At 40.8% G+C, this 24,386-nt stretch overlaps 2 protein-coding genes across 2 annotated transcripts; one reads left to right on the top strand and one right to left on the bottom strand.

Moving 5' to 3' along the window:
* Window positions 1-61: 61 nt before the first annotated feature.
* Window positions 62-19,756, bottom strand: gemin5 (gem (nuclear organelle) associated protein 5). Its single transcript, XM_044369585.1, has 28 exons — window positions 19,498-19,756; window positions 18,761-18,915; window positions 16,470-16,651; window positions 15,298-15,449; window positions 15,091-15,189; window positions 14,794-14,926; window positions 14,376-14,541; window positions 13,592-13,804; window positions 12,385-12,470; window positions 12,049-12,131; window positions 10,514-10,650; window positions 9,907-9,980; window positions 8,791-8,972; window positions 8,278-8,417; window positions 7,542-7,713; window positions 7,207-7,422; window positions 7,058-7,114; window positions 6,834-6,959; window positions 5,922-6,017; window positions 5,457-5,594; window positions 4,567-4,714; window positions 4,296-4,415; window positions 3,952-4,162; window positions 3,480-3,740; window positions 2,863-3,025; window positions 1,445-1,946; window positions 490-577; window positions 62-313 (listed from the first exon to the last, which is right to left on the bottom strand). Exons 1-28 carry the CDS (start codon window positions 19,637-19,639, stop codon window positions 149-151), a joined length of 4,407 nt encoding a protein of 1,468 aa, XP_044225520.1. The 5' UTR covers window positions 19,640-19,756; the 3' UTR covers window positions 62-148.
* A 203-nt stretch (window positions 19,757-19,959) lies between these two features.
* Window positions 19,960-23,575, top strand: mrpl22 (mitochondrial ribosomal protein L22). The gene is made up of 7 exons (XM_044369589.1): window positions 19,960-20,012; window positions 20,114-20,150; window positions 21,625-21,760; window positions 21,874-21,939; window positions 22,311-22,388; window positions 22,569-22,638; window positions 23,267-23,575. The coding sequence occupies exons 1-7, from the start codon at window positions 19,988-19,990 to the stop codon at window positions 23,473-23,475; spliced, it is 621 nt and encodes a 206-aa protein (XP_044225524.1). The 5' UTR covers window positions 19,960-19,987; the 3' UTR covers window positions 23,476-23,575.
* The last annotated feature ends 811 nt before the right edge of the window (window positions 23,576-24,386 follow it).

Below are 24,386 nucleotides of genomic sequence, written 5' to 3'. Positions count from 1 at the left end.
AATCACTCCCAGCCTCCTTTTAGGCACCTCTGATACAGAATCAAACCGACTCAGGATGTTTAAACATCATTTTGTAATTAAAGTTTTTTTTTAATTCAACAAAAAGCTGTACAGTGGAAGTGCTTCTTTCAGTCTGCTAGTGAAAGATTCAGGTGAGGAATCGCTGGGAGGCTTTCAGGACGGAGGGACTTGTTCCGTATTTGCGGAGCAGATCTTTGGTCTCCTGTTGCAGGGACTCTGAGACAGATGGGGAAGACTCGCTGAGGTGGAGGAGGACCAGGCAGCATTCAACAACATCTGGGTGAGGATACATCTGAGAGAGGACACAGACGGAGATGCGACGGTTCATTAGCGCTCGTTGTTAAGTGAGATTCTTTTTGGCAGCGTGAGGAAAACCTTTATCCTTGAGGGTTTTAATATATCCTTCAGTCATAACTGACAGGAGAGATTTGCAGGTTGAATACATGCAAAGACGTGAGTGTGTTGTACCTTGATGGTTTCGGGCAGGTCAGCCAGCTGTTTCTGGTAGTCAGACATCTTGACGGACAATGAGAGCAGAGTCTCCTGGTCATCAGGCCTGAGAGAGAGAGAGAAAGACGTTAACATCACCAAACATCAAACTGTTAGACTTCAGGATGAGACACAAATCCATCCATCAGGCAGAAAAAGGAAATCTTCAGTGTTTGACATTATTGAGCTTTACTTTGAAATGTCTAACTGTGATCACTTAAATTTATAGAGTACATAGTCTCAAAATACAGCCAGGAGACACAAGAGAAGCTTTCAACGATGGTGGAAAGTTATTAAGTACATTTACAATACTGTACTTTCAATTTTATATAACTTTATACCTCTATCAGACTACGTCAAAGAGGGAAATATTGTACTTTTCACGATTTTACATATAGAACAAACATTATAAAATATGATGAACTGTCATGGATTAAACTAACCAGTAGTTAAAATTAGCTCCAGTTTAGTCATAATAATCCAATTGTGTATTATAATGTAACACTCCTAGAGGCATTTTTACACAATGAGTACATTTACTTTTGATACTTTAAGTGTATTTTTGCTGACGAGTCTTATACTTTACTTAAGTAAAAATCTGTATGAAAATAAAACGTTTTTTTAATCAGTCTGAAGGTATTTTAGGGGAATTTGAGTGTGAAAATAACACAATCTATGTTTGAAATGAAGATGAAGACGCAAAGTTGAGCTTTGTGAGACATCCAGCTAGAACCAATAGTAAATTAATCTCACAATATCCTGTAACTGTATGTCAGGAGTCATTTAACAACCTCTGCTCACACACTTTTGGAGTGAAATCTTCCAGTTTATAGTTTTCTAAATGGTGTAATTATAGATGTAATAATCAAATCCAAACATTGGGAATTGGGAAAGAACAACAATCATTATCAATAATCAGTAACGGAGCCCTCACCGTTGTCCAGCATCGGAGGGTCCCTGGCTGTCTGATGACTCTCCGGCGGCGGGACCGTCAGCCTGTTTCTCCCCGGCGTCGAGCTGTCCTCCCTGGGCTCTGCCGTGCTTCAGCACCATGGCGGCCAGCTGCTCCTGGATCTCTCTCATGGACCTCTGAGTGGCCTGACAGGCGGCGTGAGGCTCAGACAGGAGCAGGGACGGATCGAAGCCCAGTTCACCGAACCTCCCGTCCGCCGAGCAGACGCTGCTCTGTCCTGACTCTGACGATCCTCCGTTCACCGCTTTGTCCTTCGTTTCGTCTCCGGGGCTGGAGTCGGCCGCTGAGGGAGAATGTCCGTTCTGGACCTTCTGGTTGTCAGCTGAGCGACTCCACCAGCGTTCATACAGACGGTGAAGATGAACAAAAGCCTGCAGACTGTCAGCAGCAGCTTTGGCTTCTTCTTCTTCTTCTGTGTGATGAAGTGTTTTCAGATGTTTCCTGGAACAAACACTGACGTCACCTGACAGACAGAGAGAAAAATAGGCATGGTGGTGTCATAACTCATGAAATAACATCAATATGACGAATGGTTTTTATTACTGGTTACTCTGTTATGCTGGAAAATAATACAAGACGCCCATCATCATTTTCCAAAATGTGACATCTTCGAATGTCTTGTTTTGTCAGGCCAATTCATTTTATAATATTAAAAACAGAGAGAAGAAGCTAAATCTTCATGGAAATAGGAACCAGAGAGTATTTTAGTTATTAAATGATGTAATAAAATCGATCATCAAAACCAACGATTAGTTGTTCTGTCAGTCAGCTATATTTGATTAATGATTCCAGCATTATAAAAGACATAAATGTAGGAATCTTTGGATAAACATTTTTGCTGTTTGGGGGAAGATTTTTATCTTGAAATTAGCAGCTGAGTTCTAAAGTTGTTCTTAAGTTTGGCAGAAAGGAACACGAACAGGAGCACTTCTGGTGTTCACCACAACCACTGGTGCTATGTGCCTTCGTCCGAGGTTGGGCGTGGCACAAAAAAATCTAATTCCAGGAAAATTCAAATGGCTGGTTAAAAATAAAAAAAACGTACCAGCACACTTGTCTTCCTCAGGGTGTCCTGACACACAATGAACCCAAACCATTAAGTAGTAATTCTACTTAAAAGGCTTTTTATTTATAATCTTATTTTTTTCTCTTTAAATTGCTCTAAAGTTTGATTAATATCTTTTGTCACATGCCTTGAATCATTCCCTGTTAGTCCAAAATAGTTCAGTTAATTCATTTCCTTTTTTACAAACTGCAGAAACCACCAGCCGCCACAAGGTGTCACCAAATCATCCACAACAGGATATCTTCAGGATTAATCAAAATATTGAAATGTTGAGCCATTAATCTGTGAATGATTGATTGTCAGACAGACGTACCATCAGGGAAAAGCAGCCTGCAGAGCTCTGCAGACACACTGAAGTGTCCGGCGTCTCTGAACCAAGCGACCGCCAGCCACAGCTCCTTTATCAGCTGTCCATCATCGTCCGATAACCAGCTCAACACGGAGCGGGTCAGATGGAGGGATGAATACAGCAGCACCTGAGGATGAAGTCTGATTAAATTCTCTGTATAGTTGCATCAAGCATCTTGAGAAAATATTTATTATTAGAAAAAAATATTCAGTCAAATATCCTTGAAAATGTTAAAAATATGGTTGTAAGAGAATTTCCAAAACTCTAAGAAAGAAAACAAAAACATTTCTACAGACAGTCCAATAAATAATGACTTAAGAAAAGTGAATTCCAGTTTTCTTTCAGACTCAAATACCAACGAACCTTGAAAGAGTTTGGTGGAATTTGTACTATAAGTGATTTGAGTTTTAATTTAAATTTGAATAAACAGAAATTGTGAATATTTTTTGTGATCAGTTAATCTTGTCATTATCCATCCAAGGTTGCTTCTACTAAATATACTTGACATTTGAAGAGGTCAGTTGATCCTACTTACATCCCTTTTCTGCTTGTAAGTCTTGTAAAGTGAAAGTAAACCGTACCTGTCTGAGGGGAACGTTGGCGGTGGGTGTCGGACTCTCCGCGGACTTCAGCTCCTGCAGGAGCGTTCTGGCGCTGCGATGACCCTCCGACTTTTGTGAAACGCCAAACTGCTCTTCCCACACGTCTCTCACTCGGTCCTGGATGCTGATGTGCGGCTGGCCTGGCGATGTCCACGGGTGACTGGAGATGCGGGACTGAGGTACGACTTCAGCCAACGTCGCAGACAGCAGCTCAGCGACGCAGAGATGAAGCCTGTGGACCTGCAGATGATTCAAACATGATTTTACTAAGACAAATATCTTTTTCTGACCTTTAAACAGAGAAGGTTAAACCTGCCTGTTTGATTTGTTGATTTGTGACCTTTTAAGTAAAGCAATGCTTACTTAAAACTACATGTCTCCTTCTTTGAGTAAAGAGTAAAAGTTATTATTTGTGTTTTTTCTGTGTGTTCATGACGTTCTTGCCACTGACCAGCAGGCTCTCCTGTGAGCTCAGGACCTCCTGGGCTCCGACCCAGTCCTGAGCAGCGGCCAGATCTTTAGCGCAACGCATCGCCAGCGACTGAGCCAGCGTGACCTCCCCCGAGATCCTCGCCAAACTGGCCGCCGTCCTCAGCGAGGAAACGTCGTTCTTCCTGGCAATGACTTTGGCCGCATCGAAGCTGGCACCAGCGGCTACATAACTAGGAGACGAGATTAAAACAAACAAGGGACGGCGAATTTAAATACTGTTTGTGTGCATAGATTTGTATTAACATTAAAAGCTAGAGGTATGGTTCTATGAGAGTTCATTCCTTGAGTCCTTCCAGTTCTCACCATTTAGCGGCTGCAGAGAAATGTCCGTCTTTCTCCAGCGTGGAGGCCCAGCATGTGTACAGCTCCTTCAGGACCGGCTCGTCTGCTGGCAGCCTGGCTTTGACCAGAGCTATGGCCTCCCTGAAAAAACAACGTTTGTTCTGTTAGCGGATAAACAAACATCATCTGGAGACAGCAGATTACACTCTACTATCTATCCACATGGTAAGACTAGAAAAAGGATTCAACAGGATACAACATTTTGAAAACTAGCGGTTTGGAAAAGACGAACCTGTAGAGCTTGTGAGAACGCAGCAGGTCGACGGCCTCGTACAGCTTGTTGATTGACAGCAGGTGGGACGCTGCCTTCAGGTACTGCTCCTGCAGACACAGCTGCTTGACGAACGCCTCCACCGTCCGGTTCCACACCTCAAACCCAGCTGGAGAAACAAACACACAAAAAGGACAAAAACTAAAACATAGGATCAGTGTCTCTACAATATCTGGAAGCTTCCTTGTGTATTTCATTATCTTTTAACATCAGTTCTGGCCACATTAGAATGATACAACTTCTGATCCCTGGTTTTATTTCTCAGATTTATATTTTCCTGGCTTGACAGCCGGGACCAATAGAAACCCTGCAAGTCATGTTGAAAGGGTCGGAGAGTGTAGGGAAGGTTTGTGTTGATTTCTGTATCAGTGGAGCTGAGCTTTAAGTCAAAATGATGGTTAACTATGAGACATTTGGTCAAATTTTTACTCAGTGAGACAAAATCATTAGATTCTCTTATGAGATACATCAACTTCAACTCTGCAGGTCAAAATTTTAACCTCAGAACTTGCATTTATTATCTCTTAGTATTTTGATCGAGTCAGTTAGTTTAATCATTTTATATCTTCTTGTGAGTTTATTTCATTATTTCCCTGGTAGGAACAGGCTTCCATACCAACATTTCTACCTGAGGTTTGACTGTTTGTTCGATTTAAGCTACAGCCTATCTCAACCAGGTGATAGTTCAGTTATCTCTTCTTATATGACAAGTATGTCAAAAAAAATCCTTCTTTTTCCTATAAAACAATAACATATTTTCAATTTCGATGACTCATCTTGAACTTGTATGTCATGCGGTGTATATCAGAGGCTAGAGATCAATGCCGGATCGACTCTAAACAAGCCTTTACCCATGGGAGCGACGGAGAGCAGGTGGTCGTTCAGCTCTCCTTTCTCTGTGGCGAGCTGCAGGGCCCCCTCCAGGTCTCCGCTCCACAGCCGCAGGTACACAACAGACTCAAAGTGACCCGCCTCCACGTGACTCTCCTCTGAGGAACGAGACAGACGGCAGAGCGACACAACTCTCCATTTAATCCATAAATAGTAATTCAGTGCTGTGATTTATATCACAAGCACGTTTTAATCTAGGATTAGCTGTGTGCATCATGAGTATGTTCAGGCTGTTTAAAAGGTTTGAAGTTTTAATTTTGTTATCACTTTAATAAAACTTGTGAAACTATAAATTAGCAGAATGACAGAGTAGACGGAAAATGAATCGCTAAAGGACTATTCAGTGTTGTCCAGAGAGTGGGTTTACTACACAAGGAACGCTATAATTCCAGGCTGAGGAGAGAAAAAAAACAAGAGAAACAAACCTTCTGCTTCAAACATGCGGTACAGAGCCTGTCTGTCAGAGAAGAGACCCAGATGGATGTGCTCTCCCTGGCCTGGGACACAGCCTGCAGGGGGCGCTGGAGAACGAACACACACACAAACACAGTCCAGTAAACAAGCTAGTCAACATGATGTGAGGTATAAACTGAAATTAACTAGTCTAGCTGGTCAAAATACAGTTTTAATCCTGCATTTACTGATTCTTTTTTTTTGGAAACTTGAAAAACAAGCTGTGAAAACAACATATCACCATCACCTTTTAAAGGGGTTCTCCACCGAATTCACAACGGACAAATGAAAAGGACAAAAATCGATGCAGCAGAACCGGAGGCATCGTCTTCTTCGTTTCAAGTATTCTCACAGCTCGATATTTACTCTCCTTTCAACTCTGTTTTGGTCTTCACCCACTCCTTAGGGAAATACTGTATCTGGTTTCTGTAGCAGCTAGAAGCTCTGCTATGTTCAACCAGTTCGGAAAACCAAAACAATGAGCTTAAAGACACCGAAACGCTCCACAGAGCTGAGGGGAACTGCAGAGTCACATCCTGTCCTCTGGTTTTATGTTACTCCTCTCTACCCTGGACTGACCGACTTGGGGTCACAACACGATCTTTACTGAGGTTTTCTTCATAGCGTCAGAGAGTCAGTTTCAAACGCAGAATGTACTGGTTTACTGAAAGTCAGGAGTTGTTACCATAGCAACCACCTATCTCAAGCTAGTCTGCTAAGATTCATTTGATCAAACCCCCCCCCGGTCTCAAGTTGCTCCCATCTTCCCACCAGATAGAAACAAAGCGTTTTCCCCAGACCTATGCCTACAATTAACAGTCTCCCTTATTCTAGTATTAGAATCAGTGTATAAACCCAACCAGTCTTCTCCATGGCAGACTCACAGTCGCTGTGTTTGACAGAGGCCAGAGTGATGCAGTCCTGCAGCAGCTCCTCTTTGGGCCGATGGTCCATGGACGTACTGATGGGCAGCATGGAGCGAGGCTTCTTTCTCTTCAGCAAGTTTAAGTCTGGAAACATACAAATGCACCCACACAGTTACATACATACACACGATTTCAGAAATGCATTCAGTTGAAGTTACCTTTATATAATTAAAAGTATGTACCTGGTTTGTCTCTGCTCTTTGCTGCTGTGGAGGATTTTCTTTGCGTCTCAAAAGCGGCTGAAGAAAAAGTTTTAGAATAAAGTTAGCTTGAGACTTCAAGGTCCCAACGATCTTATCAAATCTGTCATGTGTGTTTCCTACTTTGTTACCTGATGGAGGTAAAGAACTGTTTGTCGAGCTGACTTCATCTTCCTCGTCCTCATCGGATGGCTCCTGTCCTGCCGCCGCCACCTTCTCTCCTCCTGTAACTGGCTGTCCGTTCGTCTCCAGTGGCAGCGCTCCACTGGCCCCCGCCGCCTTCTTGTTCTTCTTCTTCTGTTTGGGATTGGCCTTCATTTTCTCCTTCAGGTCGAGCATCTTTTTCCCTGAGAGGACAAGCACGTGAACGTTAAAGGCTACTGGTTACACGAGAGGACGAGAGCAGAGGAAGTGATCTTTAACTGGCTCTTAAATGCTGCAGGAGGTGGTGTTTCGAGACGATCACCTTTAGGTGGATTTGTAAACTCTTGTTTGGAGACTCTCCACTCCTGCAGAGTGAAGTCCTTTCCTCCGGTCCAGATCACATCCGGGTCGACGGGCGACCAGTCGACACATAACAGGTAACCGACGTGACCCCGGTAGTTTGAGACGGGCGCCTCCTGCAGCACATCCCACACCTGAACAGAACAAAAACACCCAACAACACGTTAACCCCAAATGACTGTATTTACTTATGTAAAGTGGATAAGTCAGAAATTTAAAAAAAGGAATCAAAATATATAAAAAGGAAATCAAATCTGACTCATTAGCTAAACAAAAAAGAAACCAATACTTTGACAATAAAATCTTAACCTAAGTCCTCTTATTGATTATTTCTGGTGATGGTGGTATTGAAGTGAATGGGAAAACCCTCTCCTTTTTCAAGATGGGCAGCAATAACAACAAGATACAGACAAAGAAAGCAAGACAGTTCACACTAAATCAGAATTAAAACAGAAATGCAATAATTTTACAATCATATAAAAGATTTCCTCCTAGATTCAACCTAAATGGGAAATTATGTTTTTCAACAAGAAGTTAATAGTTTCAGCAGCTAATTTCACCTCTTCTAATGTGCACCTTCATAGCAATTTTAAATAAACACTTGTTGAGGTATAAAGATGTTGGATCTTTGCTTGATGGATAGCAGGGTGGGTGCCAATTGTTCATTTTCATTTTCTCAGTACTGGCCTGATACTGACCTGAGCTGTGCCGTCGTACGAGACGGTGACCAGCCGGGCGTCATGGTGTGGACTCCAAGCCATGCCGGTGATTTTAGCCGTATGACCACACAGCCTGCGATACGGCTCCGTCAACACCGCAGGGCTGTCTGGAGGATTCTCTGTGCAAATGCAAAACACTGGCGTCAATACATACTGAGCTCTTTAAAACGTTCACATATCTAAGATTTGATGTTCTTCCAAAAGTAACTGCTGGAATACACTTACATGTTGTAGTTTTATATTTTGGTAAAGTAGCCTATTTTTACTGTAGTCTGTGACACATTCATTTTGGTGACTTTCAAACACAAAGAAAGGGCTTGAATTCTGTGCAGTAGGTAGAAAAACTGATAACAAAATAGAAATATGTAATAATTCCTCAAATCTGACCATTTTCACTTCAGAGTCAAACAAAAATAATGAGTGCTTCCCAGGAAAATTCCTCGGACAGAGTGAATAAAAAAAAAAAAAAAAAAAAAAAAAGCCTCATCCTACCTATCACCGAGCGAAGGTCGTGCACGTAGACGACGGCGTTGCTGGAGCCTGAGGCCAGCAGGCAGTGCAGCTCTGTGGGAGAGCTGTGGTCGTGATGCCATCTCAGCGTGTTGATGATCTTGTGGTGCTGCTGGATGCTGCACAGCAGCTTCAGGCTGGGAGCCTCATACACGTCGATGCACCTGCAGCAGAGAACATGTGCATGACATTTGCAAGAAAACACAAAACTTCAATTGGTATTTAAAATCAGGAAAACATGACGAGATGCAACAACAGAAAAAGTTTCTTAAATATCTGCTATTTTGAAGAAATTGACATCTGCTCTTTCGAAACTGGTAAAGGACAGGGACTTAAAATCACTAAGAGTGTTGAATGTAAAAACAGCTTCAAAAATTAAAAAAAACAAATATATATTTTAGAGAACTTGATTGGTTTCCATGAGCTGATGAGTTTTATCCTCCCAAATACAAAATGTGGCACTGTGGGAGTTCTAATTATTGATTAAAAGTATTAATCTTTTTGCAGACAGACTCAAAGAAAAACATGTAAGCATGCATATGTTTTTGTTGTTTGTTTTTTTTAAATTGCATTTGGTTCTATACCAATTCTACAATGACTTTTTGCTATCAGTCACTGAGTGTTTATTGGAAATTTAAATAAAAGAACATTTAGCCATTGGCTTATCAACACATTGATGGTCTTCAGCATAATGTCATTGTTTTATTAAAGCCCAAATAATTTATTATCAAAGAATTATATCAAAGAAAACATTTAAAAAGATCAGTGTAAAACAGATTTCCCCAAGATCAAAAAGAATCAAAAAGTTCAAATGTCAGAGAAAAAAAGCTTGTAGCTCTTGGATCTCATCCTACACAGACAACCACTGATGTGTGCTTTTGTTTTCCTATGAATCAGTCTTTAAAAAGTTGAGTTGAGTCAGTGTGACACTCAGTCATAAAGTCATAATGCGACCTAGTTCACAGAGTTCACACAGAAACAAATCCATTATTCTGTAGCCTAAAGACTGAACGCTGTCAGCAGACAGTTGGTTCCTCCCAGGACTCCACAGGCTGATGGTCTGTTATGAGACGGGGTCAGGCCTGGCCGTTCACTCACCCATCCTCGTTGCCGATGGCAACCACTTTCCCATCTGGCTTCCAGCTGAGGTCGGTGTGTGGAGACAGCTTGTGCTGTTGGGAAACAGAGCTCACCTTCATAACCTATTCAAATCACCTCCATTTACATTCTGCTGCAAACATGAAGTTGCAGCCAGGAGCGCTGGCCGCGGTATCTGCACCGTGACAACCTGAAATCACAACTTCTAATGTGAATTCTACTGGGTTTGTCCTCCACCTGGAGGTGTGTTTGTCAGGTTTTACTGCGGCTGACAGACGCTCCCGGTTCGCCGAAGGGTTTATGAAGTCTGTGCATGTATGTAAGAGGACAGTGAGAACAGACAGAGGTCGTCGTAGCTCTCTTTGCTTTCAGGTTACAAGAGCTTAGTGATGTATGTAAAGAAGAAGTTTATCTTTAAAATTTGATAAAAACTTGATTTCAAGACATTAGAACTACTTGTATCTAATTAAAAATATAAATAGATTAAAACCGGTCCCTAGTGTGCACAAGTGTGGATGAAGACATGTAATAAACGGTGCTGCTGTGTGGTTTCAGTGAGTCAATCATGGCACTGATCCACACTGAAAAAGCATCAACATCCTCCCACCTTGATGTTGTTGGTGTCTTTGATCAGTCTGTCGATATCCGACGCCTCACCGCTCAGTTTAGATGGATCGTGCTGCAGGATGACGCCTTCGCCGGCGCAGCTATACAAGCTGTAGGACGGCTTTCCTCCCGCTGCACCTGAACATCACACACAAACGAAATCACTGATGACTATACACTGGAAGGACCAAAAGGACGTGTTTTATTAACACTTTGGACTAGTTGTTTAGATTCTGAATATTAATCTATATATTGATTTAATTGACCAAACTGAATGTCAAAAACTGGGAAAATAAAAACCTGAATGAAAATAAATCGACTTTTAACTCATTTGGTCAGTGCTAGTTTCTGAAAATTGATTGTATCCCAAATTTACTGAACAATGAACAGGTGAAAGAATTTCATTACGCTGAATTTGAGTAAAGTGTTTCGGTGTCTCGTTATAACCTAAGTGCTGTTTCAGAAGCATCCTGACAGAATACATTTCAGTAGAAACGCTAACACTTGTCATTTACTGGATTTCTGGCGTTAAAACCGTCTTTGCAACCTTCATTTCTGCTTCATTTTTGTAAAATGACTTTGTTCACCAACTTCATAAAAAGACATGAAGGTCAGCCAAGTAGCAAAAAAAAAAAAAAAAATCACAAATTTAAACCTCAAACATTCACCTTTATGTTTTCACTTTCAGCAAACTGTCAACACCCACTGCACTGCAAAGCTACATCCTGGTTCAGCTTTGATCCACTATATGTGCAGTTTAGGAGAGATCCCCTTTGCTGTCCTTCCAAATAAGTAGATTAAACTATATATTTATGTCTTGTTTGAAACCAATTTGATGGCTCATATGGCAATGTCCCATGACCCCTGTGTCCTCATGTTTCTACAATGAAGCTGGTGATATGAATGATGGGAAAAATTATGAAAAAACCTCAAGTTGTAAATCACTTTCAGCTCATTTTATAGAATGAACAAATGAGTTTACATATCTGGTTTAGCCTGCATTTGTGCAGAGCTTTTCAATGTAAAGACCAAAAAGGAAGGTGAAAGTTGACGGCTGCTCCTCGTTCCCTCTGCACACCTATTGCGGCTCATCCTGACGGTCTGAACCAATGAGATCGCAGGACTCCACCAGAAAAATGAACAGAGCTGAATCAGCGCCGATGCTGCAGGTAAACAAATTAAAAAATCATTTTGTTTGTTTAGGAGGCAGCAGATTGTTGGCACGGCAACAATTACGTTTAAGGCTTGGAAGGCGAGTGACTGATACGCTAATCAAAACGTCGTCTGCCGACAGCTGGTAAAATTGACTTCCTACATCTTGATTTCCCCACGAGCGGCTGAAGTGGAGGGAGGTGAGCCGTTAAGTGTTTTCTCAGCTCATTCAATTACGGAGTCGATTACAAAAAAAAAGAGCGTGCGGAGATGTTTGGACTTTTTTTTTTTTTGCTGACTCCCTGGTTTTTGTGTGTTTTTTTTGCTGGGTCAGAGCGTTCGGAGCAAACAGCAGCAGTTGCTATGAGTTCATTAAGCACTTACCAAATGACATCGGGGGTACTGGGGGTCCCCAAGCCAACGTGTAGACTGTTTTTCTGTGATAGGAGCTCGATATTTGAGGAGGCCTGGGAGGAGACGGAGCAGAGCAAACGCCCAGTCAGGAATATATACGATGTGGATAGCGGCGGGAAAAATGCCACTCGGGAGCCTCGAGTGAAGAATCCACAAGGCCCCCCAGCAAAACACAAACAAGGCTTCATTGCTTTCGACAAAAGTTTTCACACTAAGGAACTCAGGTGAATATATATGTATGGACTGACATGAGAGAATAGTTGAAATAATCAGATTAAATACTTGCCAAAAAAAAGGGAATCTTACTTGTTTGAGAAGACATCGTAGATGCCGACTTTACCATCGTCTGTTCCGAAAGACAAGGATCCTTCTCTTTTAGGGTGCCACGCTAGCTGCAATGAAAGAGAAGTAATACTCTTTATTTTATGTCGAGTGCTTCTTTTGGTGTCATCTAAAAAAGTTTCTCAAAATGACTAACGGCTGTTGATAATGTGAGATGCTTCACTTTTATAATTAACAAACTTTCCTCGCAGATGTTCTGGTCGCTCTGAGCAACTAAAAACAGATGTGTCAGGCTGATATTTGCTCTTCATTAGACGACTGACAATCATTCAGCCGTTGCATCAACCTCAGACATGATGGAGGTTTGAAGATTTGGGTGAAAAATTGAGTCTGAATTATTATTTTATAGGCCGAGTCATTGCAAGTTTATACTAATGTCTCTTTTGAATATTACGCCTGCGAGTGAGTGATAAGAGTGTGTGTGTGTGGTTTTATCGGCAGTTCAGTGTAAGCGTTTATTAAAAAGCAGACATTTAGAAGAGAAATGCTTTTTCTTTTTCCTCACATTTTAGACAAACCTCCCAGACCCCGACATGCTGACTGTATGAAATATAACTACGCTGTCTTTTCATAATCTCACACACCATTAAGTCTGGAGCTACAACAATTAGTTGATTAATTGATTAGCAGATCAAGAGAAAATGAATCGTCAACTATTTTTATAATTGCAAAATCATCATTTTTTATGCAAATACGGTAAAAATTTGCTGGTTTCGGCTTCTCGAATGTGACGATTTAATGCTTTTCTTCGTCATACATGATAGTAAACTGAATGTAAAGACGTCACTGTTGACTCTGGGAAATTATAACGGGCATATTTCACTAATTTTTTTCACAGAACAATTAATGACGAATAACGAAACAAAAACATTTTTGACATTTTATGATATTTTAAAGCTCCTCTTTCTCTTAAAGATGCATTTAAGAAGAAAGGAATCTTTAGAAAAATTACAACTGCTCATATAACTGTTCATTAAACACAAAAAGACACCACTTCACCCCTGAAATGTCATGTAATTAAAAAGAAAAAAGGTATTTCTGAAGGATCTTCAGTTAAACTAAATGTTTAGTTACATCATGTAGGACTTCACTACTACACTGGTAAAAAAAGATAAAAGTTCATCCTGAAAAAACTAAATGTAATTCAACTAAAACAGGGGTGACATCTTACCGCTGTGACCTTGGATTTGATGCCCTGCCAGAAGGACCTGGTGTCGTACTGGTTCTGGGTGGTCAGTGTGTTCCAAACCCGGATCATGTTGTCACCGACGCCCAGCGCCAGACACCCTGCGCCGACGGGGGAGAACGTCAGGGCGTAGACGAAACCACCCAGGGTGGGTAGAGTCCAGCAGCAGTCCAGAGACGCCAGGTCCCAGCATTTAATCTGCAAATTTTACAAGTTGCAGATAAACCACTAATCAAAAGTTATTGCTGCAACAAGATGAGTCTGCTTTCAATCAAAAGGGCCCTTTTTGGAACAATATTAGTGAAGTAAAGTTCACATTAAGCTCATAAACAATAGTGCATCTACAAGAAATACATCTAAATATGTCAAACAGCCTTATCGTGCTTCTAGCAGATCAACAAACCCAGACTTTGTTTTATACGAACAGTTAAAAGCATTGACTTCACACAGTTACTCTTCACCAAAATTCACTCGATTCAGGTGTTTCCTTCTTTTATAAAACGGTAGACTTTCTGTCTTGAAAAAAGGTTAAACATAACCTGATACACACAGGTATGGATTTATAAAATAAGGGCTGAAGTTGCTGAATGTCAGGTAAGGCCCGACTCCTGATTTAGTATTTGAACTTCAAAAATCTCTAACCAGGCAGGATGAAAGGTCATCAGGTCTGTCCGATACGCAGTATATTCTATATAAACAAATACATCTTACACAAACAAGTACACGACAGGTCAAAGAAAGGCTGATAAAAGTGGATGTTGTGACCCACGTCTCTGTCCATGGAGGTGCTGAGGAGCAGCTCTCTGTCGTCCTGCAGGTGAACTGAACTCATGTTGAAGACGATCCTGCTGTGGTTCTGACCCTCTGAAGACGTCCCGAACAGAGTCCACCTCTGCTTCCCTGTCTTGGTCAAGTCCCACATCACCAACTCACCACTTGGGACACACACACAAATATAAGCACAAGCATGCTCAGTTACTCATTTAAGCTTCTGTGTATTAAATAAACATACAGTAAAAAGGTCTTGTTAGTCCTCAGTAGCCCCTGCTTACAACCCTGCTACCGTGAGACAACATCATAACATATGAAGGAAAAACAGTATGACAAGCTCAACCCAACACTACTGAGCTCTGCTGTTACGTTTCATCAGTCTCCCTCTGATCCTTTGACTGAAAAGACGTGTGTACCTGAAGCAGCTGGACACAAGCTGTGTCGCTCGTCCCTTCGGCCAGTGGACGTTGAGCCAGAGTCTCTCTTTGACCCCGGGGTCAACTGCAGAGCCTCTTTTCTTCAGATATGGCAGCTTCATGGTCATCACGCCTGCAAGGAGGGGAGGGAGGGGAGAGAAAGCAGAGAGTCGTCTGTGGATTTGAGATGATTCTTTTATGTTTACTTAAAACTAATTTATTTAAAAATACTCCAGCTATCTGCACCTTCAATACAAAAAAATCTAACTTCAAACTTCGGCTGGCTGAATCTCTCACCTTTGCCCTTTGCTGTGCTCCAGATCCTCACTGTTTGGTCTTTGCTCCCAGAGGCAAGATAGCAGCCCTTCTCCTCTCCTGCAGTTATGCCATTGGTTGCTATGGGATGATAAAAAACAATAAAAAAAAATCATCACCACATTTTCTACTTTTTTTCTGTCAAAATTTTGTCATTTGTGCCAAATTAACACAAACATTCACGGTTACCTTCAGTGTCCTCGGGTCTGCTGTACAGGGTGTTCTCATTGGCCAGCGGCGACCACGCCAGCGAGTGGATCTCATCATCGTGTCCACGGAGACGGTGCATCACCTCGCCTTTTTTACTCACGTCAATCAGCACGATCATCCCGTCTTTGTACCTTAAACAGTATAATAACAGTGTTGCATATTTAGATTTTTATTTTTTTAGGATTATTAGAGGAGCACAAGTTTACGTAAAGATAGTGTTTGAGAATCTGTTTCTCGAGAGGAAGGTGGTTTTGAGTAGTTTTAATTGATTCTGTGGCTGAAACAATTGAATCATTTTGACAAAAAAATAAAATCACACACTAGTGATGTTAAAATGAAGACCTTATAAAATCAAATGTAATCCCTGGTATTCATAAAGACTTTTCAAATAAACTGCAAACACCCTGTGAAAACTGCAACAACCGGTCAAACCGATTTGATTTGATTTGATCTGATTTGCCTGGAGGCAACAGCCAAATATGAAATTGTTTCACTCATGGAAGACTAAGCGGCCGAATTCCATTATGCTTTTAAAGTTATAATCTCGAAGATTTCATTTAAATGAATGTCTGTTAAGTCACTATCTTTCCCTGAATGGCGAGTCTATGGCCCGCTGATGAAAGCCCTTGCATTTGCAGGATCTTGAGTATTACATATTGGGTGTTGGTGGCGATTTTCCCGACATGCATTCAAATCAGCTGAGTTGACAGACTCGCTCTTCATTCACTTGTGTAAAAGCTTTTTCTTATTGGCTTTTTAGTTGTGAAGCTTTTATTGTACATACAGTAACTGTCTCTCTTGTGTTGTGCTGTACGTGCAGCACACACACACAGAGGGCTGAGCGCCCCTCGCTGCTCCTCACAGCAGAGCAGAGGACAGTGAACCAGGTGAAATGCTTGAGTTGATGACAACTACACTTTTTACGTTACTATAACTGCAATAAAAGCTTCACAAGTAAAAAGAGAACAATCTTTGAGATTGTAACTTTACGGTTAAAAGGACAATTAACGTCAAAAGCAAAAACATTACTTTATCCCTCTTTTGTGTATAAAAACATGTGTCCAAATTTGAGTTTCTGGGCTTTATTTAGGAGAAAAACATGTTGTGATCCAGCAGAGTGTAGTGAGCCGTGTACTCTGTGGGCTTCTTACCCCACAGCCACACAGCTCCAGGTGTGGGGGGAGCAGGTGAGGCAGAAGATGGTCCTGGGCTCGGGGAAGAAGCTGGCGGTGTCTCCTGTGTGGTACCAGTGACAGACCACGATGCCCTTCTCATCCCCTGAAACCACCAGGTTTTTATCCACGGGGGACCAGTGCACGGCTGAGACGGGGCTCTGAGTGTGTAGACAATACAGCTTTATGTGATTATGTTGATACTGTATAATAATATAATTTTATTTGTCTAGTTTCAGTGGCAGGTTAATGTCTTATAACGGTCAGAATGATGTATCCAATGCTTTTCTACCTTGACAGGAAATCAATCACAGCTAAACATGTTTTTTTTCCCAGGATTTTCAGTTTCTGGTGTGAAAACTAACATTGTAACACGATCTAGACACCTAATGTTAACATCTCAGTCTAAAATCATTGTTATCAGTTTTAGCTGAGCATTAATTTGATATATTCAAAAGACAGAAGAAGCAAGAAAGCACTATTTGTATCACAGCATTGATGTAAAGTGTCTCGGATGTCTCACTCTTCATTCGTGTCATGCCAGCAAATTCAAATCCTTTGTTTCTCTTCATTACAAATTGAGAATCACATCGATTCAGGGTCTGAATCTGTCTTTAAAAATGGAAGTCTCATCATCCTGTCTACATCCTGTCTAAAACCACATTAAATATGACCCTTGAAGGTGGAATTTGAAGTAAATAATGGAAAATAGGTCTTTTTGTTCCCCTGCAAAATAAAAACTGTTCTCCACATCCTGTCGAGTGAACTCCCTCTCTCCAGACCTGGGTCAGCAGCAGCCCACTCAGACCACATCAGTACAGAAATGTGAAACCAAAATGTGTAACAGACTTGCTCATTTACTGGCATCATCACCGCTAAAAATCTGAGCAGAGAGAAACTGCTTCAGCATCTGAGCTGAGAAAGCTGCCTCATCACCTCTGTACCCCCTGCGGAGCTGAATGCAGCCTGCAGGGGGCACCAGGATGTCATGAAGATGCCAAAGACTGTAATAAAAATATGGACGTAGTCATTGTGTCGCCACACAGTGGTTTATGGACTGCTGTTTTGAAGCACGGATGTATTATAAGAGCTGGATACCGGACAAAAAAATGGCGCCTATTCAGTCCAATAAGAATTGCTCGGCTGGCGCATAAACCAAAAGAAGTTTCTAGTTTCCGGGTTTGCTTCTGCGTTGTGCGGCCAACTGAATATGTGCAGTAGTGTTTCTCCCACTCGGCCCTCAGACGTTACATTATGATGTCGTCACAGATTTTTAAATTGCTTTTCTCAGCTTGAATAAAGTTTTAGAATTATAAAACCTCCATGGATCAAAAATTCATAACAGAAAGAGTCATTATTGACCTCGTTTGCAGTTCAAGGTGTCCTATCAACAGTTTTACAGATGTCTTTTTGGGTCTGAGGGGGATTTTTCACTGCAATACTGCAAGTGACCACTGGGAAAAACTGGCTCCAAGGCTGATCAGCAGAGCCCTATCCAGCTCTTATAATACATCCATGTTTTGAAGCCTCGGGTTTAGCAATTTGACCATCGCCATCTTGGATTTGACCATCGTCGTCTTTGATTTTTGGAGCCAGAAGTGACCATATTTGTACCAGAGGTTGGAGCTGACCCTTGTGCTAGCTGCTAGTTTGGTTAGCACTGTGCATTTACAGTCTATGGTTAACTGTGATAATGATAATGCTAGCGAAAATGAGCATTAGTGGAAAAAATTAGCAGATTTTTGTTACAATTAAACACTGAACAAGACTTTTTTAGGTGACCAAAATGTTACAATTAACTTTAATGAACTGAAAACACATTGTGAAATAGCGGCAGCTACGCCTATACTCTGTGAATCTGGGGTTACGCCATGGTTACATTATGTAATCAACGTTGTCACCATGGTAGCGACTTGTCAATCACAAGGTAGCCACGCCCTAAAGTATACCCTGCTTTATCGTCTATTTTACTCTAAATGGGACCATAATTTACAAAATGAACATCATGCTGTATTGAGGAAGACTTGAAACTAGCGATTGAGACCATAAACTCATTAGGAAACTGTTTACTGGGGTAATAAATCAAAGGAGAAGCAGCATTTTCTCATAGACTTCCATACAATCAGACTTCTTTTTGCAACCAGTGTAGTCGCCCCCTGCTGGCCATCAGAAAGAATGCAGGTTTAAGGCACTTCCGCATTGGCATCACTTTTCAGACAGGGAGCTACCTGCTTGGAAGATGCAGTCTCTTTGCCAACAACAGAACTCACCTGATGAGCTGCATACTCTCTAATAAGAGTCTTGTTGTCTGAATCCCAGAAAAGAACATTCCCATCATTGGAGGAGCTGACACAGATGTGACTCTGGCCTGCATGCTGACAGAACGCAAAGCCTGACACTAAGCCTTTATGGCCGACCAGCTCACCTGAAAATACATAAATGAATACACAAAGGGTTGAATGTCAGTTTCTTCACAATGCTGAAAAAGACCAGTTTAAAACACAAAGATATTCACTTTACAATGATATATAACAGAGATGAACAGCAAATCCTCACATTTGAAAAGCTGGAACCAACCACTGTTTGAAATTGTTGCTTGATAAATGACTTATAAGATAAATTGTCTGATTGTTTTAGCACTCATATCAAGACAAGACTCAGTTTAAATGATGATTTCAAGGATTTTAACAAGACAATTTAACTTTTTAGTGGAAAAACCATATCAGACACAGATTATTATTCAAAGTATATTATTTTATATACATCTTAAAACTTGTCTGGAGGGGATATTTAATGTTTCATGACACCAATCCACCCAGGTGATCGGATATGTGTTTCTTTTGGCTCAGGGCTGCAAGAGAGGTAATCACCACACCTGAGATGATCAGATCCACTTCATTTAGACAAAGACATGACTTTTACTGGCGTTTCACACTGGTTTTATACAACAGAGACTTCCAGACAAACACCAGAGTGAGCCTTGTGCTGGGTGTGACAGAAGACTCACCTGCGACTCTGCAGGAGGACGCAGACACATCAATCAGGTAGATGATGTTTTTGGCTCCGACGCCCAATAAACCGCTGCTGTTGACGTCACTGCAGCGCGAGCAGTACCAGTTGGGAGAGGCGGGGAGCGACCTCTCGTGCATGGTGCCTGGGACACTTTAAAGTTAAACGTTTTAATAATTAAGTGTGAAAAAAACGAAAACAAACTCCTCACATGTTAACATCACTGTCGCAGCGACTACATCAACGGCCGTACGTTCAGCGTGGTGTCGTAAATCGTGCCGGTTCTTAGTACGGAATCCTAGCTGGGTCAAAATACAATTACAGCTGTTTAACACTACATTTTATATACATCACCACTAGGACTGACAACTCATTAATTGTAAATTTATAATAAATCTCAAACGCCACATAGTACTGATAAAAACTATTACATAAACAGAGGTTAACTGTACCGTAAAGCGAACGCTAAACCGTCGTAAAAATGCAACATGGCCACCGCTATGACAGGACGTGGTAAGAGTAATGTAGCCTAATTATCTACAAATTTGTCATTACCTGGTATTATTAACTGTGTCTTCTGCTGGTGTTTTTAACTGCATCTTACCTGTTTACAGGTATCGCTGTCGTTAGGAATCTAACTGGGCTGTTGCGGTAAGTAACGCTACATCGATATCAGTAACGTTAGCATCAGAGCTAGCAAGCTATCACTGTCACTGCAGAAGGACAAATCAAACTCATATTGGCTACTTCTCATTTACATTAAAGTTATCTTTGCATAATATATTCGGCTAAAATCCTTTAAAGTGTTCATAAACAGGAGGTGTAGTTCAGAATTAATTAAAGGGAAATTTAATTTAAAACATTGCTCGTTTTGGTTAGTTTGTAGGGTGAAGAAAATGTTTTTGTTGAGTAGCATTTAGAAATACACAACTACAGTGTGACTTTACCGTCTAATGGTGGAGGTTCCTGGTTGTTTTTGGTTGAGACATGGCACGATAAACTGTAGTTACTGGGTTATACTGAGAGATGTTTCTAATATTGTTCTAATATTTTGTCCATCCCATTGAGGGAGACTAAATATTAGAAGCACTTGTCAGTATAAGTCGACACAGTTCAACAGCACCACAAACTACAGCCTCCAAAATCAACACCTTCATGAAGGTAGGATTTATTGGAGGGCTGTTATATTACACTGCATTAGTTTTGTCTAGGTGTTTTTTTTGTTTTGTTTTGTTTTTTTTTGTTTTTTTTTACATGTAATGATAACTTTCATAGAGCTGCAACGATTAGTAAATTGACTGAAAATCAGTTGCCAATCATTTTGATAATAGATTAATCACTTTGAGTATTTTTTTTCCAGAAATAAACAACAATAAAAAAACAAATTCTCTGGTTCCAGCTTCTCAAATTTGAATATTTTCTGGTTTCTTGAATCTTCTATGACAACAAACTGAATATCTTTGAGTTGTGGACTGTTGGTTGGGACAAAACAAGACAATTGAGGTTGCATTAAGGGCTTTGGGAAACAGAGATTGACATTTTTCACCAAACACCTAATTGATCAATCGAGAAAAAATAAGAAAAATCTTATTCATTATGAAGAAAAATCAATATCAAAAATGCGTACTTCAGTCATATACAAAGAATTCCAGAAGATTCCAAATAACAGAAATAGCCATTTTCATCCTGAAACACAGGCACAGCTGGGCTTCTTTTACATAGGGGTGTTTGTGGCCTTTCGGGTGTAGCATTTTAACAAGGCTCAGTTCACAGTATCAGCAGCATTACACATAGTGAGACATCAGTGTCACATTATAATCAAATGTAATGGTGTTCCAAGAAAGGCAGAGGAATCTCCATGTTGAAAACACGTTGCATACATGCAGAGGTATATACTACAGTTAGAAGGCAGAGTTCAGAGTCCTTACTGCAGAATGTTTTGGTGGACAAAGACCTGTAGCACCTCCCAGACAGGTTCCATGATTGTACCTGCTCTTTCTGATTATGTGTTTGATGTACAGAGATTTGTGTGACGGTAGAGGTGAGCCTGTGATTTTTTTGATGCTCTGTTTTCAAAGCAACACAGCTTTTTGTATGTGTGAAGGTCTGAGCTTGCTCTCTCCAGGTTACCGGTTCTGGTCGGTGGCCCTCAGCAGCTGTCATGCCTCCACACCAGCACTCCGCTGGAATCAAAGAACTGGGAGAGGAACAACCTGAAGGTGTATCCACCGCAGCTTCCGGACGAGCCCCGCAGACCAGCAGTGAGTCTTTCATAAATATTAACTGAATAAGCAGAGAAGATCTTTTGTTATTCCTGTGTGAAGAATCTGAACACTCTGGTGTTTTTTTTTGTTTGTTTTTTTTCTTTTCACAGGAGATCTACCACTCCAGGAGACAGATTAAGTACAGCAAAGACAAGATGTGGTACCTAGCCAAAATGGTGAGACGTTCAGGAGACACCTTTTTGTCATAAATATCACATCCTCAAAACACTTTCGTGCCAGAACATGAAGCGGTAAATCATGTCTCTTCCACTTTAAACAAGATGTATCCCATGATTGTCTGTCACTGTGTGCATATAGCCTGTACAAACGAGCTGAGTGCTTTCTAGTTTTAATCTCATTTGTTGCATGCAGCATTTTTTTTCCCTATTATTTTGTCGATAGACTCGCTGTGCTCAGGGTTGACTAAAGTATAGTAGCTGCAGTTAAAAAGCGGCCTCCTCAGGCAGCGCAACACCCCGCTGCCCTGACAGCTGTGCAAGAAACCTTCGTTCGGTTGTCTCGTCTAAATGTTCGTTCTCCTCCACAGATCCAAGGGATGAGTATCGACGAGGCCATCGCGCAGCTGGAGTTCAACGACAAGAAAGGGGCTAAGATCATGAAAGAGGTCCGTAGCTGCGTGTTCAGTTCAGCCTTCCTGGCTGTTGTACTTGTTTGATACAACTAGAGACCTCAGTCACAGATAGGTCTTAATGAAGTGCCTGTATGATTTTTAAAATGTTCCCCTTTTTACTGCTATTATTCATGCATTATTTTGACATCATCCCCCTTATCCTTGTTTCTTCAGATTCTTCTGGAAGCTCAGGAGAAGGCAGTTAAGAATCACAACGTAGAGTACAAATCTAACCTGTATGTAGGTAAGTGTCTGCACATTAGGAACACAAGGTCAACAAGAAGACATTAGGATCAAGTAATGTGACGCCCATTAGTAATGGCTCAATATGTCTCAACATAAAACATTTGTTATTGAGTATTTTTTGAGACAGTCTGCGAACTACCAAGACAAACGGACAAGAAGATAAGACTGAGAACATATAAGCAATATTATTTTAGGATGCAGTACATTTTTAAATATTTGGACATTGAAACTTTCTTCAAAGACTTAAAAATGAAAAACTTTTTCCTCTCCAAACATATTCAGAAATCTCACATTAGTCATCATGCTGTCAGCCATTGTGCCAAAAGCAAATAACAAATATTTCAAAGTGACAAAAAAATGACCTTCAGTAGGAGGGGAAGCTGGTAAATGAATATTTCGGTAAAAAGCAGCAGATTTCCTTTCTGTTCGGAGCTGAGCAGAGCGAGTAATTTATATAGAGTTGCGGACGTCATTACAGATAAGCCATCCTTATTATTTTGACTTGTTTTCATTCAAAGGCACCTCTACGAATCAAATGAGTAATTCTGTACCTTATCTTTCTCTCTGCTTATCTCATCCTGTCTTTCCATCACACACTGTCTCCTCCCGTCTCTCACCTCCCGCAGCTGAGTCCCACACCGGCAAAGGGAAGTACCTGAAGCGGATCCGTTTCCACGGCAGGGGGATGTTTGGCATCATGGACAAAGTTTACTGTCACTACTTCGTCAAACTGGTGGAGGGCTCGCCACCCAAAACAGAGGAGAAGACGAGCTTCGACCAGGCAAAAGAGTACGTCCAGAGCCTCAAGAACCGAACCATTATCCACAGTCTATAGACCAGACATCCAGCAACATATTTTACCCCAACTGTTTCTTCTGTCTGTGTGTATATTTCATTTGACATTTGTAAATAAATTACTGAGTGAATGAATTCTACCATTGCTCATTTTTTGTGTTTTGTCTTTTTTTTTTTTTTTTTAAATAATAATGACTGTGTCCAGTTATGCAGTATTAAATAAAATGGGGACTACGTAAGGCAGAGATCATATATAAGCTTAAGTGAATGTTTAACAAAAAACAAGCATATATTAATCAAATATAAAGATAACTTATAATAAATTTTGTTTCCTGTTGATATTAAAGTAAATTTATGTAACAGAAAAGGGATAATTGGGAATTTAGTTCCACAATGACCGATGTACCACTGCAAATGTGCATTTGGAAATAACTATAATATAACATATGATATAACAGCAACTGCAAATAGTAGCTAAAAATTACCCAATTCAGAGTCATACGTGTTGCTTGAGATTACATTGGTTATCCTGACCAGTGTTGTATTGTGCTGTCAGTCTAAAACATGCCTCTAGAGTGTCGTCAACTTTGTTTCTGTACACTGCAGCCATCTAAGACCCGGACAGGCCACTCAATCAATAAGGAGAGATCACTTGGAAGTGTATAATAATAATTATTGATGTTGGTGATAGAAAGATATTTGGCGATTAGACTCTATGAAGGGATTTTGACAATGTGGGAAAGCAGAAGTGACGGAGAGATAGAACAGGAGGACACAGCAGACATTCAGTGGAATAAAGGCAGAATGTGAGGGAGAAATAGATCTTGAACCTTTGCCAAAGCTGCATTTAAAAGACCTCTGGAGCCCCCTTAAATATAATATTCCAAAAGAATATGAGAATTGCTTTTATTCTTAAGTTTGCAAGTAGGAGTAGGAGTTTGTTTTTTTTTT

This window comes from Thunnus albacares, chromosome 13, assembly GCF_914725855.1.
Source record: "Thunnus albacares chromosome 13, fThuAlb1.1, whole genome shotgun sequence".
Classification (NCBI taxonomy): Eukaryota; Metazoa; Chordata; class Actinopteri; order Scombriformes; family Scombridae; genus Thunnus; species Thunnus albacares.
Note: the sequence above shows the minus strand (reverse complement) of the source record. Positions and strands in the feature narration are given on the sequence as shown.

Excerpts from the sequence above, each read along its gene's own strand:
- gemin5 (XM_044369585.1), bottom strand. The coding sequence starts at position 19,639 with ATGCACGAGAGGTCGCTCCCCGCCTCTCCCAACTGGTACTGCTCGCGC. Across the intron at positions 13,805-14,375 it reads GCACCTCCATGGACAGAGAC|ATTAAATGCTGGGACCTGGC; the intron begins GTGGGTCACAAC and ends TAAAATTTGCAG. Across the intron at positions 6,960-7,057 it reads AAAGAGCAGAGACAAACCAG|ACTTAAACTTGCTGAAGAGA; the intron begins GTACATACTTTT and ends GTATGTTTCCAG.
- mrpl22 (XM_044369589.1), top strand. The coding sequence starts at position 19,988 with ATGGCCACCGCTATGACAGGACGTG. Across the intron at positions 20,013-20,113 it reads CACCGCTATGACAGGACGTG|GTATCGCTGTCGTTAGGAAT; the intron begins GTAAGAGTAATG and ends ACCTGTTTACAG. Across the intron at positions 21,761-21,873 it reads ACGAGCCCCGCAGACCAGCA|GAGATCTACCACTCCAGGAG; the intron begins GTGAGTCTTTCA and ends TTCTTTTCACAG.